Source organism: Salvia splendens, chromosome 7, assembly GCF_004379255.2.
Source record: "Salvia splendens isolate huo1 chromosome 7, SspV2, whole genome shotgun sequence".
Taxonomy (NCBI): Eukaryota; Viridiplantae; Streptophyta; class Magnoliopsida; order Lamiales; family Lamiaceae; genus Salvia; species Salvia splendens.
Window position 1 is genome coordinate 30910446 of NC_056038.1, and position 13391 is coordinate 30923836.

Below are 13391 nucleotides of genomic sequence, written 5' to 3' on the forward strand. Positions count from 1 at the left end.
CAATGTGCTTTAGTCGTGGGACCTAAACTAACTATAACTAAGGGGCTTCTTGGTATGATGGAATGGAATGAGATAGGAATGGAACGGAGATGAGAATGGAATGGAATGATATGAATTTACAGAAGAAAGGCCTAATAGTAGAAGCGCACTTGATGATATCGATTTACAGAAGAAAGGCCACCTTTTTTAGCTGCAGAGTAACGCATGGAAGAGGCTGTGGCCGCAACTCTAGGCACGCTGCACCGGGATCTTCCTACAACTTATCTATTTTCCTCGTAAATTATTATTCTACCCTGGTTTCATCATACTACTAAGTAAAGTAACATCATATATATCAGAAATACTGAGTATAAGTCATTTTATGTTTTGAACTATCATTATTAAAACTTTTTTTAATGATAATCCTATAAAATTAAATTAATGAACATTCATGGGATGCATATTATGTTTATTTGATCAGAATCGGTAGTTTTTTTTTGCACTGCTTTGCTTTCAACTTTGTAGTCCAGATATTCGGTGAAGTTAGGAAAAAATAGCTAGCTAGAGTGGCGGACCAAGGCCTAGTGTCTACTAAGCTAACTCTTTTTATTCATATAACTACATCAATTTTTTGTATTTTGTGTGAATCATGGTGTAGAAGACCTTAATCGTCACAACGAAAGTATATGAAAATTGTTATCTCCAAAATTTGAAATATATAGCAGCTTCTACCACAATACCGGTCATACCATGCATCAAGTGCTAAGTTTTTCATCTTTTAGCATAATAGTTGTACAACCTTAAGGCAATGTATACTACTCCCTCCATTCCATAGTAGTGGAGGCGTTTCTTTTCGGCACACGATTTAAGAAAAATTGGGTTAAGTGAGTTAAGTAAAGGAAGAATAAAGTAGGAAATGAAAAAGGTAGAGAGATGAGAAGAGAATAAAGTAAGCGAGAGTAAAGTAAATAAGTAGAAATATGTTGACTTTTACTAAAATGGAAAATGACTATACTATTATAGAACGTATTAAAATGACAAAATGATTCTACTACTATGAAATGGAGGGAGTATATTCGATCATATTATTAATACTTGGTGATTATAATGTTATCATTTCGTTGCGGTTTGAATAAAGTTACTTGAATATACAAGTAAACAAATCTCATAAGTAAACTAGGATTTCTTTATTATAGAACAAAATTAAGTCTTACTCAAAACCTATCAAGAGGTGCATATTCTCACTCATTTTAGAACCCATATCACAATAATACTACTCCTATTAATAAAGCAATAGTACTTACTTATTTTCTAGTTGCATATGACTTTCAAAATCAAAACCACATTATCAAAGCCATACTCAAAGTAATTTTATATCACTCTCGTGCATATTCTAGAAAACACTAAGCTTTGGTTGGAGTAATTTTGAAATTAGTTTATCCGGATAACGTAATTATCAAGTGTTAGCCGACCAGAAAAGTGGTAAATCTAGGATAGTAGTAAGTGATTTTGACTTTTCACTAATAATATAAAATAAAAAAATGAAAATAAATTTTATAGTTTGAGTTTGACCCACAGGTGGGCCAATCAGAGCACACAGCAAAGCCACAAGTTGCAACTGTTTTTGTCCCCTTATCGGACGGCCCAGATTTCACGCCTTTGCACAAACCGCGTCCCCTCACCATCCGCTTCTCCTTAATATCTTCCCTTCCCACACACATCACCTTCTCCACAGCACCACTCTCCAATTCCCTTCACTTGTCTCATCCACTCTCTCTCTCTCTCTCTCTCTAAATCACACACACTCTCACTACATTGAAAGCTATGGGGGCGATGAACAGCTGGATGTCGATGAGGATGATTCTCATATCAGCTGGAGTTTTGTCCGCGGCTATGGGGCTGAAGCTGTCGATTCCGATCGCCGTGGAAAATGTTCCGGCGTTGTGGTCGGTCGTTATATCCTGGATGAAACCTCCGTATCTGTACATAATCATCAACGGCATCATCATCACCATCGCCGCGTCGTCGCGCTTCCACCAGAGACACACTGAGCCTGCGGTGATTCGATCTGAGCGCTTGATTTCGGTCATAACGCCTACTTTAGAGAGTTTTGTTCCGCTTCCGGCTCAGGCGAATTTCAAGACCGCCGTCGTGCCGGAACCTCAGGCGGAGGTTTTGGTGCCGGCGGTTGAAGACAGGGTTGTCGATTTGAAACCTGTGGTGGTGAACGGTTTGAAGGTTGATTTCGCTACAGAAGTGGACGATCTACGTATACTTCGAGCTGAGGCGGAAGATGTGTTTGATGAATCGGATTTGCTGAACAATTCGCCGAAGCGCGATACTTTTTTGCCGGAAGTTAATCTGGAATCGCTCTTTCCAGCTAGAGAGAAACCGCTTGCTTCTTCCAGATTCGTACACCGGAAGCCAAACAGAACCCCTCCTGAAGGTAAATTTCACTGTATTTCTGGAACCTTCAATTTTTAAATGGAACAAAATCTTCGCATTTTTTGGTCACTAATTGCTTCTAATCGAAAAAAAAAATGGTTCATTCCAAAACGATTATCATATACATAGGGATTTTTATTGTAAATTACATTTAACAGTGAGGCGAAGAGATAAGTCCGGATTAATTCATAACATTCCGGGATGTCTACGTTTCTCTTTTTGGATTCCGCAAAGCTTAAGATTTGAAGCCTAAGTGGTTTCGCTTGCGTTGTGATTAAGCATGCAAATGTTTATGCGTAGTCTGAAAAAGATTAATTGCATTTAAAAATCATATTTCACTGATCGATTGGATAAAAATAAAAAAGTTGCAGGTGCAAAGGCGCTGCGGCGGGTGGCTCGGCCGAAGAAGCAGGAGACGCTGGAGAGCACGTGGAAGATGATAACGGAGGGGCGGCACGTGCCGCTGACGAGACACCTGAAGAAGTCGGATACGTTCGAGCAGCAAGCGTCTCCGGCGATGGATCACGTTAAAATGGTTCCAAAGTCGGAGACGTTCAAGGAGCGTAGCAACTACGAGGCGAGGATTCGAAAAGAGCCGTCGCTGGGTCAGGACGAGTTGAATCGGAGAGTGGAGGCGTTCATCAATAAGTTCAACGAAGATATGAGGATGCAGCGCCAGGAATCACTCCAACAATTCCACGAGATGATCAATCGTGGAGTCTAGATTCCTATTTTCTTTCCCTTATTTTTTGGGAATGGAAAAATTGAAGATAACTGAATATACCATACCTATAACAAGAATCAAGATTAGAATACTCATTTTTAATTGTGATGAGGGTTTGATGTAGCTATGAAATTCTTTGGAAAAAGGGTATTTCTAGGTCGTGGACAGATATATTATTGTACTATTACTCTCTGTTACTTCATTTGATTGTGTACATTAATATGAATTTGGTTGTAGACTGTAGTGGTGTTTTCGCACTTCAATTTGTTGCTACATTGGAATACTCCATTAAGTAGTAGTACTATATTTACATATACATATCGTGTTACTAATAAATAGTCTTCAAATTAACATACACGACATTTTCATATTTTCACATTTTGAAATTGAGAAGTAGAATATTATTTGGAATTTGTTGCATGGGTGTCATCTGAGATGTAGTAATATTCTAGGCAACAGTACGTTACATTGAATTCCAGATTGGCGATGCACTTTAAGGTTTATGCGTAGAAATATAATAATGATAGTTTGTTAGCCTAATACTCAACTGTATTGGTCAATATTATATGACGTTCTTATAGAATTAAAGGATAACAAAGAAATGACACTTACTACTGGATTATATAGGATCACGGTGTTGACTGCTGACTTGTAATTGTATATTTACATACAGTCAATCATTTAATTAACTACTTTCACTCTCCATCTATCTCACCAAACTGTATCCGCTTACCACATTAACATGGTTTCAAAAAGTGAGATAGCGACCATTGAAAAATGTTTCTCCAACATTATCTAATTTATTACATTCTCTATAAATTTATAGGAAGAAATATTCCACCTTAAACTCTCATCACTTTCCCCTCATTTTATACTTATCCTATTCTTTCTTTTTTACTCCAGTAAAGGAAATAATATCATAGTACAATAATTCATGATAATAATTTCTCTCGTTTAAGTGGAAGTGAGGAACAAAAAGGATGAAATTCTTTTTTTTACTAGATAATAAGGGAAAAGAAAGAATGAATAGAGAAAGTCATCTTGATAACCAATCTCAAATTTAAAATTGAGGATTTCTTTTCTCTTATTCTCTCATCGCAAATTTACAATTAAAAAAAACGCACCTATGTCTATATACTTTACACTGTTTTTTTAATTCATTTCAACGGTTGGCATGTGATAAACATTAAATAAGTAGATATCGATCTAACATTATTGGTTTACATATATATGTCACGATTAACTGTACACTAGCACTTATATTCCCAATAAATGAAATAACAGTAAACATCGTATCCGTACACTAATTATGCAATTACTACAGATGATCGGGTTTTGAACAACAATATTTTTTTATAACATAACTACGTACGATCAAAATTCAAAACCATAAAGGGCTAAGTTAAGTTGGTGATCCAAATTTTATTAAAAGTTTGGTTAATATTGGCCCAGGCCTCTTATCCAATAAGTTAGGGTTAGGCCAGTAGGTTAGTCGTGGACGGTGAACCATTGATTTTGATAGCTGCTTAGGCTATCCATAATAGGAATAGCCCAGCAATAGCCTAGCCACAAACTTCTCATGCCACATCATCAACATTAAAAATCCTCCTGCCACATCATCAAAACAACCAAATAGTCCAGTCATAGCCTAGCCATAGCCTAGCCACACCACTCAAAATTATATAAAACAAATAATTAACAATCACAAAAAATACGGAATTAAATTTACGACACAGATACGAGAAAATTCAATAATATTATTACAAATTTAAAAAGTACATTAATTAAAAAAAATTACATAATTAAAAAAAAGTACATTAATTAAAAAAAATTACATAATTAAAAAAAACTAACGTCGTGCAGTCCTCCGCGTCCATAACTCTTCAATTAAATCCTTTTGGGGTCGAATATGAGCCTCTGTTTGGCGCATGTCGGCATGTGCTTGGAGGCGGCCGGCTTCATTGTGAGGTACCCCACTCCGTACGTTGGGGGCGGCCACGCTGTGGCTTGGACCGGCTTCATTATCGTCGTTGGTCCAACTAGTCAGTTGTACACCTTCATCTTCGACAATCATGTTGTGCATGATAATACAAGCTTACATTATATCAGCAATGCAGTCGATATGCCACAAACGCGTTGGACCCCTAACTGCCGCCCATCGAGACTGGAGCACACCAAATGCGCGCTCCACGTCCTTGCGCGCCGACTCCTGCCGTGCCGCGAAGTAGGCCTTCCTCTCATTTGATGCGCATCGGATCATCTTCACAAAGACGGGCCACCAGGGTATATCCCATCAGCCAAGTAGTAGCCCATATCATGCCGGTTGCCGTTGGCGACAAAACTGATGGCCGGACCGACACCCTGGCACTGCTCGTTGAAAAGTGGTGACGAGTTGAGGACGTTGAGGTCGTTGTTCGAACCGGCTATCCCGAAATACGCATGCCAAATCCGCAGCCGGTAATCAGCTACGACCTCGAGGATCATCGTGGGATTCTTCCCTTGTAGCCGGTCGTGTAGAACCCCTTCCAGGAAGCGGGACAGTTCTTCCACTCCCAATGCATACAATCTATGCTGTGTAGAACCCCTTCCAGAAAGCGGGACAGTTCTTCCACTCCCAATGCATACAATCTATGCTGCCTAACATCCCCGGGAACCCATGCTGTTCCCCGTGCATCCGCAAAAGATCCTAGTATTCTTCGGGGGTAGGGCTTCGAAGGTACTGATCACTGAATATTTCAATCACGCCCAGACAAAAATACTTCATACATTCAAGGGCAGTCGTCTCACCGATGTGTTGGTACTCGTCCCACATGTCTGTCGCGCCGCCGTAGGCCAACTGCCGGATTGCCGCAGTGCACTTTTGAATAGGTGTGTGGCTGGGTCTGCCAGCCGCATCGTGCCTGAAGCGGAAATACATATATCGATGCTCCAAAGCGTTAACAATACGCATAAACAGGGCCCTGCTCATCCTAAAACGGCGCCTGAAATGGTTGGCGTTGAACCGCGGCTCCTGTGCGAAGTAGACTTCGTATAGGCGCTGATGTGCAGCTACGTGATCACGATCAACCACTTCTCGGCGGTGGACCACTGGGCAAGGTCGAGGTACCGCCGGCTGCAAGGCACTCTGCATCCATCGATCTATCTCACGGTTCGTATAGGCCTCTGGCGTTTCGTTCATTATACGATCGTACTCCTCAGCATCCCCACCACTACCACCACTACTACCACCGGCGTTACTCATTTCTCGGTGTTGATCTTGTACAGAAATTAAGATAGAGAGAGTACTCGTTAAAACAAGTGGTGCGAATGAAAATGACGTGCAAACCGCGTATATATAGTGTTTCGAAAATAAAAAAAATAAAAATAAAAAATTCCGCTCGGCGGTGCGCTAGGCGATCCGGGCGCTGCAATAGCGCCGAGCGGATCGCCGAGCGCACCGCCTAGCGCCACGAAACCGCCGAGCGCTCGGCGGTTTTTAATTCCGAAATCCGCTGGGGGGTTGCAATGGACCGCCTAGCGCCGGCGCTCGGCTAGGCGGTGCGCTAGGCGCCATTACGGATGGGCCTTATCAAGAAAAATCAGCATTAAAAAAATTCAAAAATCCATTAACTATTCCCTCACAATTTTGTTTTTCAAAACACTTCCCGAAAAACCTTATAAGAACCAAATTGAGGTGGCCCTTATATATTCATTGTAGGATTTGTAGCTTTATTTTTCCCAACTCGAATATGATTTGCACCCAACAATTTCCTTTGGTGTTAACTGAGCGAGCTTATTAAGAAAAATCAGTACTGAAATAAACCAAAAGTCATCATTAATTCAATTGAACGCTTTATAACTTCCTTTGGATTAAATGGGCAGGTAACAATTTCATGTCAAAATCTTAAAAAATGCCAATGCCGAAAATGAAATGTAGTACTAGTATCTCTTAGAAAGTGTAGTATTTCCAAAGTTCTGTATAATGATGTCAAACAGCTATTTACATATCTTTCTCATCAGTGGTCAGTCTGATTTTCCATGCAATAATTTTCTTTTATCAATTTTCTTGATATATTAGGACTCTAATTTGAGATTTTATGTATTAGAAGCACTGGAGTTAATTTGGACATTTTCCTATCCTCTTACTCTTGACGGCAAGAGTGACAAAATTACAATTTTTTGCCATCACATGCTCGCTCAACCTTACAATGTCCATAACAATAAAAAGGGATGTCCTGCAACTAATCAGATCAACACGCTGTTGTTAGCTAGACAGTTTGATCATATTAGGACATGAATTAGTTAATGATTGATACTCCATGATGGAGGAGCAAAATAATAGAGTGTATAATTATGAATGTGAACAAAGTAGTGTAGTGGCGGCAGCAGCAGCATCACTAGCTATGCCATTTTTTCCATTTGATTATCAACTCTAAGAATGGAGATGACGAGTACAAAGATAATCACCAAAGCAATGACTATAGCAATATAAGCCTGTTTTCGGGTCTCCTTCTCGTAATCATTGAGCACCCCCGTCCCCGTCCCGCCGCCCTTTCCTCCACCTGACGGTGTCGGCAGCGGCTGCGCAGCCTCATCTCCCCCAGCTGATAATCGTATTTCTTGTTGATCTGTTTAGCCAGCTTGAATAGGTCATCGAGGTCGGTGTTGAGGCAGCCCCGGGATGTCTCTCATCATCCCCGAATTCTCTGCCTTTTTTATATCTTCATTGGATTCCTGCAGGCTGTTGTACAGCCTCTCCAGATGCATCACATCCTGCTTCACACTTTCAACTTCCACACAGAACATCTCCAGGCAGTATGAGTCCTTCCCCCCCTCCGCCTCTATGCACATCTTCGAGGTACCGTTTTCATCCATTTTCTTTTCTCCGAATTCTTCTGGAGATGGAACACTGAATGTGTTTTTGTTTCCTCTGAGATTATCACGAGGTTTGGTGATAGATCATCGGTAATGTCCCTCGTATCTCCGATGACGATGAAGAGGACCAGGAAGGAAGGGATTGGGATCTGGTAGACAAAGACATTGTTTATGAGCTTTTACATCGCCCTGTTGGGGAACTTCCATCTCTACCAACTTTTCTCCACGTTGGAAACCTGAATTAATGTTTATGAATTCGTGGATAATAATAATTAACCCCGGAGTTGATTGATTGGTTGGTTAGTTGATACCGAGTGAGAAGCTCATAGTAACGCACCTCGTATATTCATATCACATGCACTACTATAAATATTACTCTTGATTCTTATTTCAAGAATAGAGAGTTGAGAACTGCAAAAAAGCGTATCAAATTGTGCTCTATTCTCTAATTGGTTATGCAACCTTTAATTCCTCCTCCCTTCCAATAAATACAGCTTTACCCAGCGAAACCAACCAAAAATTCGACTATTTTCTTAGGACTGGCAAATCGTGCGGATTGGGTCGTTATCGGGTCAACCTGATAATGACCCAACCCAATAAGGCCTAACTTGAACCCGACCGGTTAAGGAAACTGTAAATCCGAACACGAACCCGACCTGCTACCTTCAAATCCGAACACGACCCGCACCCGACACGAACCCGTTATCGACACGATATAATATGGGTTGACACGACACGATAACAACCCGAACCTGATATTACACGATTAAAACCTAATAGTACACGATTAAACCTTAATTTTTAACCTAATTTACACAATTAAAATTCATTTTATACTATTTAAACCTAATTTATAAGAAATTAAAAATTAAAGTAATATATATTTTTTAAAATAATAATAAAAATAATATTATTATTTCTTAATGGGTTACCCGTATCCGACCCGCATCCGACCCGAACCCAACCCGAAATTATCGAGTTCTTAATGGGTCAACCCGATAAGGACACAGATCCAATAAGACTTGACCACAACCCAATAATTTTGTGCGGATTCGTGTCAGATTATCGTGTCGTGTCGAAAATTGCCAGCCCTATACTTTCTTCCATCAATTTCCCTGACAATTTTTTTATGTAACGCCTAACAAACTATAATATTCACACATCCCACTCCATCTTGCTTCACTGGCAAATTTCCGACCATATCGGACTCCAGCAGCCTATGATGCTGGCTGAATAATCTATTGGCAGAACCTGGGATAGAGCATCTCAATGCCCAACAATCCAAGCGAGGCGAGATATCTTCCTCCGGCTCAAAGGTGAAGTTGACAATATTCTACCTTCAGGCTCTTCCACATAGCTTGAATTCAGCACATCTTCCTCGTTTATGCTTCTGTTTACAGTGCTGCTACAAACACATGGATCAACATCCTGCTCCTTTTCACATGACTGATGTTCTTATAAGTTCTGAAACGAAGCCGAGGGTTCAGTTTGTTTCTTTTCTGTCTCTCCATCAAGATGTTAAAACAGCGCTTTAACGAAGCACAGACACAAGAGTGCCGGTGCTTGGTCCATTTCCCACTGGGAGGTTGAAGGCAGACAATGCATGTACAGCCACGTCTATGGTGTAGGTGTTTTGTCTTGTTCTCTGAAGAAGCTACAGTGCCCTCTACCTCCCCTTGAATAGCTAAATTAGGGAGTGTGTCGAGTCCTTCCTCAGCAACCAAATATGCCTGCATCCCATCCAGAAGCTCTCCTCTTTATTACAAGGGTCTGCTCAATCGTTGGGAAACTTGAGTATGAAATACATAGCAGTGCGAGACAAGAAAGAAAAGAGCAGACCTTTGTTCATGGCAGGTAGCATTTGCTCTAGCTGTTCGTTAGTCAATTCCTCAGCAGATGAACACAAAGATCTGACACAAATATATTGAAGAAATCAAGGTTCCTGGTGAACTAATTAAAGCATATGAACCGTGACAGTAACCTGGAACTCAAGATATAGTTTTTATAGTTAAAAACTAAAAAGCAGCAGTTTTTCAGATTGTACACACTACTTTTATAATTCAAGAATGGATCCAAAGATAAGATGGTAGATCATACAACATGGTTTTTAGAAAAAGAATTGAAAACAGCAAATAATGACAACAAAAACAATGAGAACTACGTCATCACGAATTGATATAAAGGTCTGCCTACCTGTGAAGGTCCCACACATTATCTGACAGGTCAACTGTGAAGGCACCTTAAGATGTGAAATTGAGAGAAAAAGGTTACACAAATTGGGTATGAGAGCTGGCATAATAAATCTAGGATGCAGCTTCAGTAAGAGAATATGGAGCAAAAATGGCTTATCATCTCAATGGACTAACAACCCAACCAGTAATCGGATTCTGTTTTCGAATTCTATGCGTTCTCTGCGAACCACTCTGTAATCTCTCAAGAATTGCATAAGTGATTGAATCAGGAGTTAACCCCTCTTCTTTAAGCTTTGAGTACAAATCAACAGCTTCTGCACTTCTCCCAGACTTCTCGAGACAGTCTAACAAGATATTGTATGTAACTATATTAGGGCAACAGCCTTCAGCAAGCATTTCGTCGAACAAGCTATACGCCATCTCAACTTTATCAGTCTTTGCCAAAACATTCTATCAGTGTACTGTATGTTACAACATCGGGATTCAAACCCCTCTCTTGCATTTCCTTAAGCCTCATGTGTGCTTCATCGACATCACCATTTTTTCCCAGACAATTAATCAATGAATTGTATGATACAACATCTGGTCTGCAATCACTATTCTCGAGCTCTTCAAATATTCTAACAGCTTCATCAACTCTTCCAGCCCCTACCAAAACTAGAGATCAGAATATTGTAGGTGAAGATGTCTGGTGGCGGCCCATCCTGTTTCATTTTATCATACAGATCAAGGAGATGAGCTACATGCTTTGACTTTCCAAGAGCAGAGAAGACTGTGTTGTACATGAAAGTATCTCTCATTATACCCTTTTCGTGAGTTGTACTCAACATGTCTATTGCCTCAGTAACTTTTCCAGCATTGCATAAACTCTCCAACATGGACAGATAGGCATCCCTGTCTCCCTTCTCATGGAATTTCCACATATTACAAAAACAACCCTATGCGCTTCACTTGCATGCCCTAGTTTGCTTAGCATTCTCACCAGAAACGCATAGATTGACTTATTCATGTGTTTGCTCGATATTTTCATGACCTCATCCAGTCTACAAGCTGTCCTTCTACAGCTAAAACATTGAGAATGAGGCTGTACGTGAACTCGTTAGGCCCTGCAATTATTTTCCACCATCTTAGAGAAAAGAATCATAGCTTTGTCTGGCATTCGGCTCCTAACCAGTGCCTCCAGCATAGTATTGTAAGCCATTGAATTTGGTTTGCAATCCTTCAAAAGCATTTTCTCAAATAAAGTTACTGCGTCATTCAGCTTGCCCAACCTTCCATTCATCCTGATTAGAATGGTGTATGTGTATTCATCAGGTCTGCAATGCTTCTTTTTCATGTCTTCAAGCACCTTGTATGCAACATCAACCTGACAAGAAGCACAACACATCACAAACAAAATTAGATTCTGCAAGTCACATATGGCTTGTCAAGATCTAATACATTACACAAAGATTCAACTACATCATTTCTACCAAGATTCCAATTAACCTAAAGATCTACAAAATGATGTTCTAGAAATTTAACCAAGCAGAGATACACACTCTAAATCTTCATCTTGATGCACAATATTCATAAATTACAATTAGCGCGATCCTTGATATTAACATGAAGTACATAAACAATGGAAAGCCTTGCAACTACATGGATATCCAAACCTTTTCGTCTTTAGCAAGCGCATCAAGAAGCATGTTGTAACCAAAGTTATCCAAGTTGTACCCTTTTCCTCCGAATTTGTGCATAAACCTGCAATGCTCGATTCAAATCGTTGCCCTCAAATATGCTTGCACGAGACACTTATATGTGTAACAAGTCAGCTGCAACCCCCAATTCTTCAACAACTCCAAACACTTATCCAATCCATCAACGGTATTAAACGCAGTGATCAATATATTGACGGTGGAGATGTTCCCAGCAGTCCTTAATCACGCCATTAAATAGACAATTTCTTTGATTTTGTCGATCCTGTCTGGAAGAGACAATTTCGAGAGAATCAACAAAATACGGTTGTAGGTGAAATCATCGTGTCGGTAATTCGGGATATGCGAGCGGCAAAAGTTAAAGAACCTCGAGGGCTAGGGTTGGGGATTTTAAAGCTTGAGAATTTCGGAGACTTCAGAGGTGGTTGGGGGTATGTTTAGGGCTTGCAGATATTCAGAGAGGTCGAGGAAGGAATCGGGCGAGGACGCGGCGATGAGCTCGCGGGCGGGGGAGAGGGTAGCCGCGAACATCGGAAATTAGCACGGGAGGAGTGACGGAGACTTCTATGGCGGAGGTGCGGCCTTTGTTGGTAGATGTGACGATTTTTCCAGTGTATTTGGTGGCGTAATCGCGGCGGGAGGAATGCAAGAGGTTGGCGAGATGACGGCGCATGGGGCAAATTCCAAGAAGAGACGTTATGGCAAAATGTATCCGCCATTTGGACCCTGAAAAAACAAGATTCCAGCCATGGTATAGACACGAGAAGCTCTCGCGTGTTTTAATTAAACACGCTTGAAGCTCTCGCGTGGTTTAAAAGTATAGACGCATCACCGTAATGCGTGTTTAAAGTAAAACACGCATATTCCTCTCGCGTGTATTAAAAGAGAGACGCGTCTTCCTCTCGCGTGTTTAAAGTAAACACGCGACACGCTCTCGCGTGTCTCCCTTGCTTCACAAATTCACTCCAGACGGCAGAACATACGCATTACGCGAAGAGGAGACGAAAACCGGCAAAAATTCTGCCCAACCAGCGAAATTCGAAGCCTAATCCGATAGTTAGCTCTCCCATTCCAATTTGAAGTGTTGTTAGGTAACTTTCACCCTTATTTTCGTTTTTATTGGTATAATTTAGGTGGGTATAATAGTTAGGGTTCATGGGGTAGAAAGTATTTTGTTGAATTTGGTGTTGAATTATTCAATTTGGTTAATTTTATCTTGAATTTGGTTGTATTTGATGTTGAATTATTCAATTTGGTTGATGTTTTGTTGAATTTGGTGTTATTTTGGTGAATGTGATTGATATTTTGTTGAATTATTGAATATGGTTGAATATGATGTTAATTTGTTGAATTTGATGTTAATTTGATGAATTTAGTTGAATTTGTTGTTGAATTATTCAATTTGGTTGATTTTTATCTTGAATTTGGTTGTATTTGATGTTGAATTATTCAATTTGGTTGATGTTTTGTTGAATTTGGTGTTATTTTGTTGCATTTGGT

General features: G+C 40.2%; 1 protein-coding gene and 1 pseudogene across 2 annotated transcripts; one reads left to right on the top strand and one right to left on the bottom strand.

The window, feature by feature from the left end:
• Positions 1 to 1720: 1720 nt before the first annotated feature.
• Positions 1721 to 3387, top strand: LOC121742670. Of its 2 annotated transcripts, none has more exons than XM_042135874.1 (2): positions 1721 to 2425; positions 2790 to 3387. In XM_042135874.1, the coding sequence occupies exons 1-2, from the start codon at positions 1804 to 1806 to the stop codon at positions 3146 to 3148; spliced, it is 981 nt and encodes a 326-aa protein (XP_041991808.1). In that variant the 5' UTR covers positions 1721 to 1803; the 3' UTR covers positions 3149 to 3387. The 2 variants fall into 2 exon arrangements, with proteins under 2 accessions (XP_041991808.1, XP_041991809.1); XM_042135875.1 differs by having other exon boundaries at positions 2796 to 3387.
• A 6384-nt stretch (positions 3388 to 9771) lies between these two features.
• LOC121811407 lies at positions 9772 to 12570 on the bottom strand (annotated as a pseudogene).
• Positions 12571 to 13391: the final 821 nt, after the last annotated feature.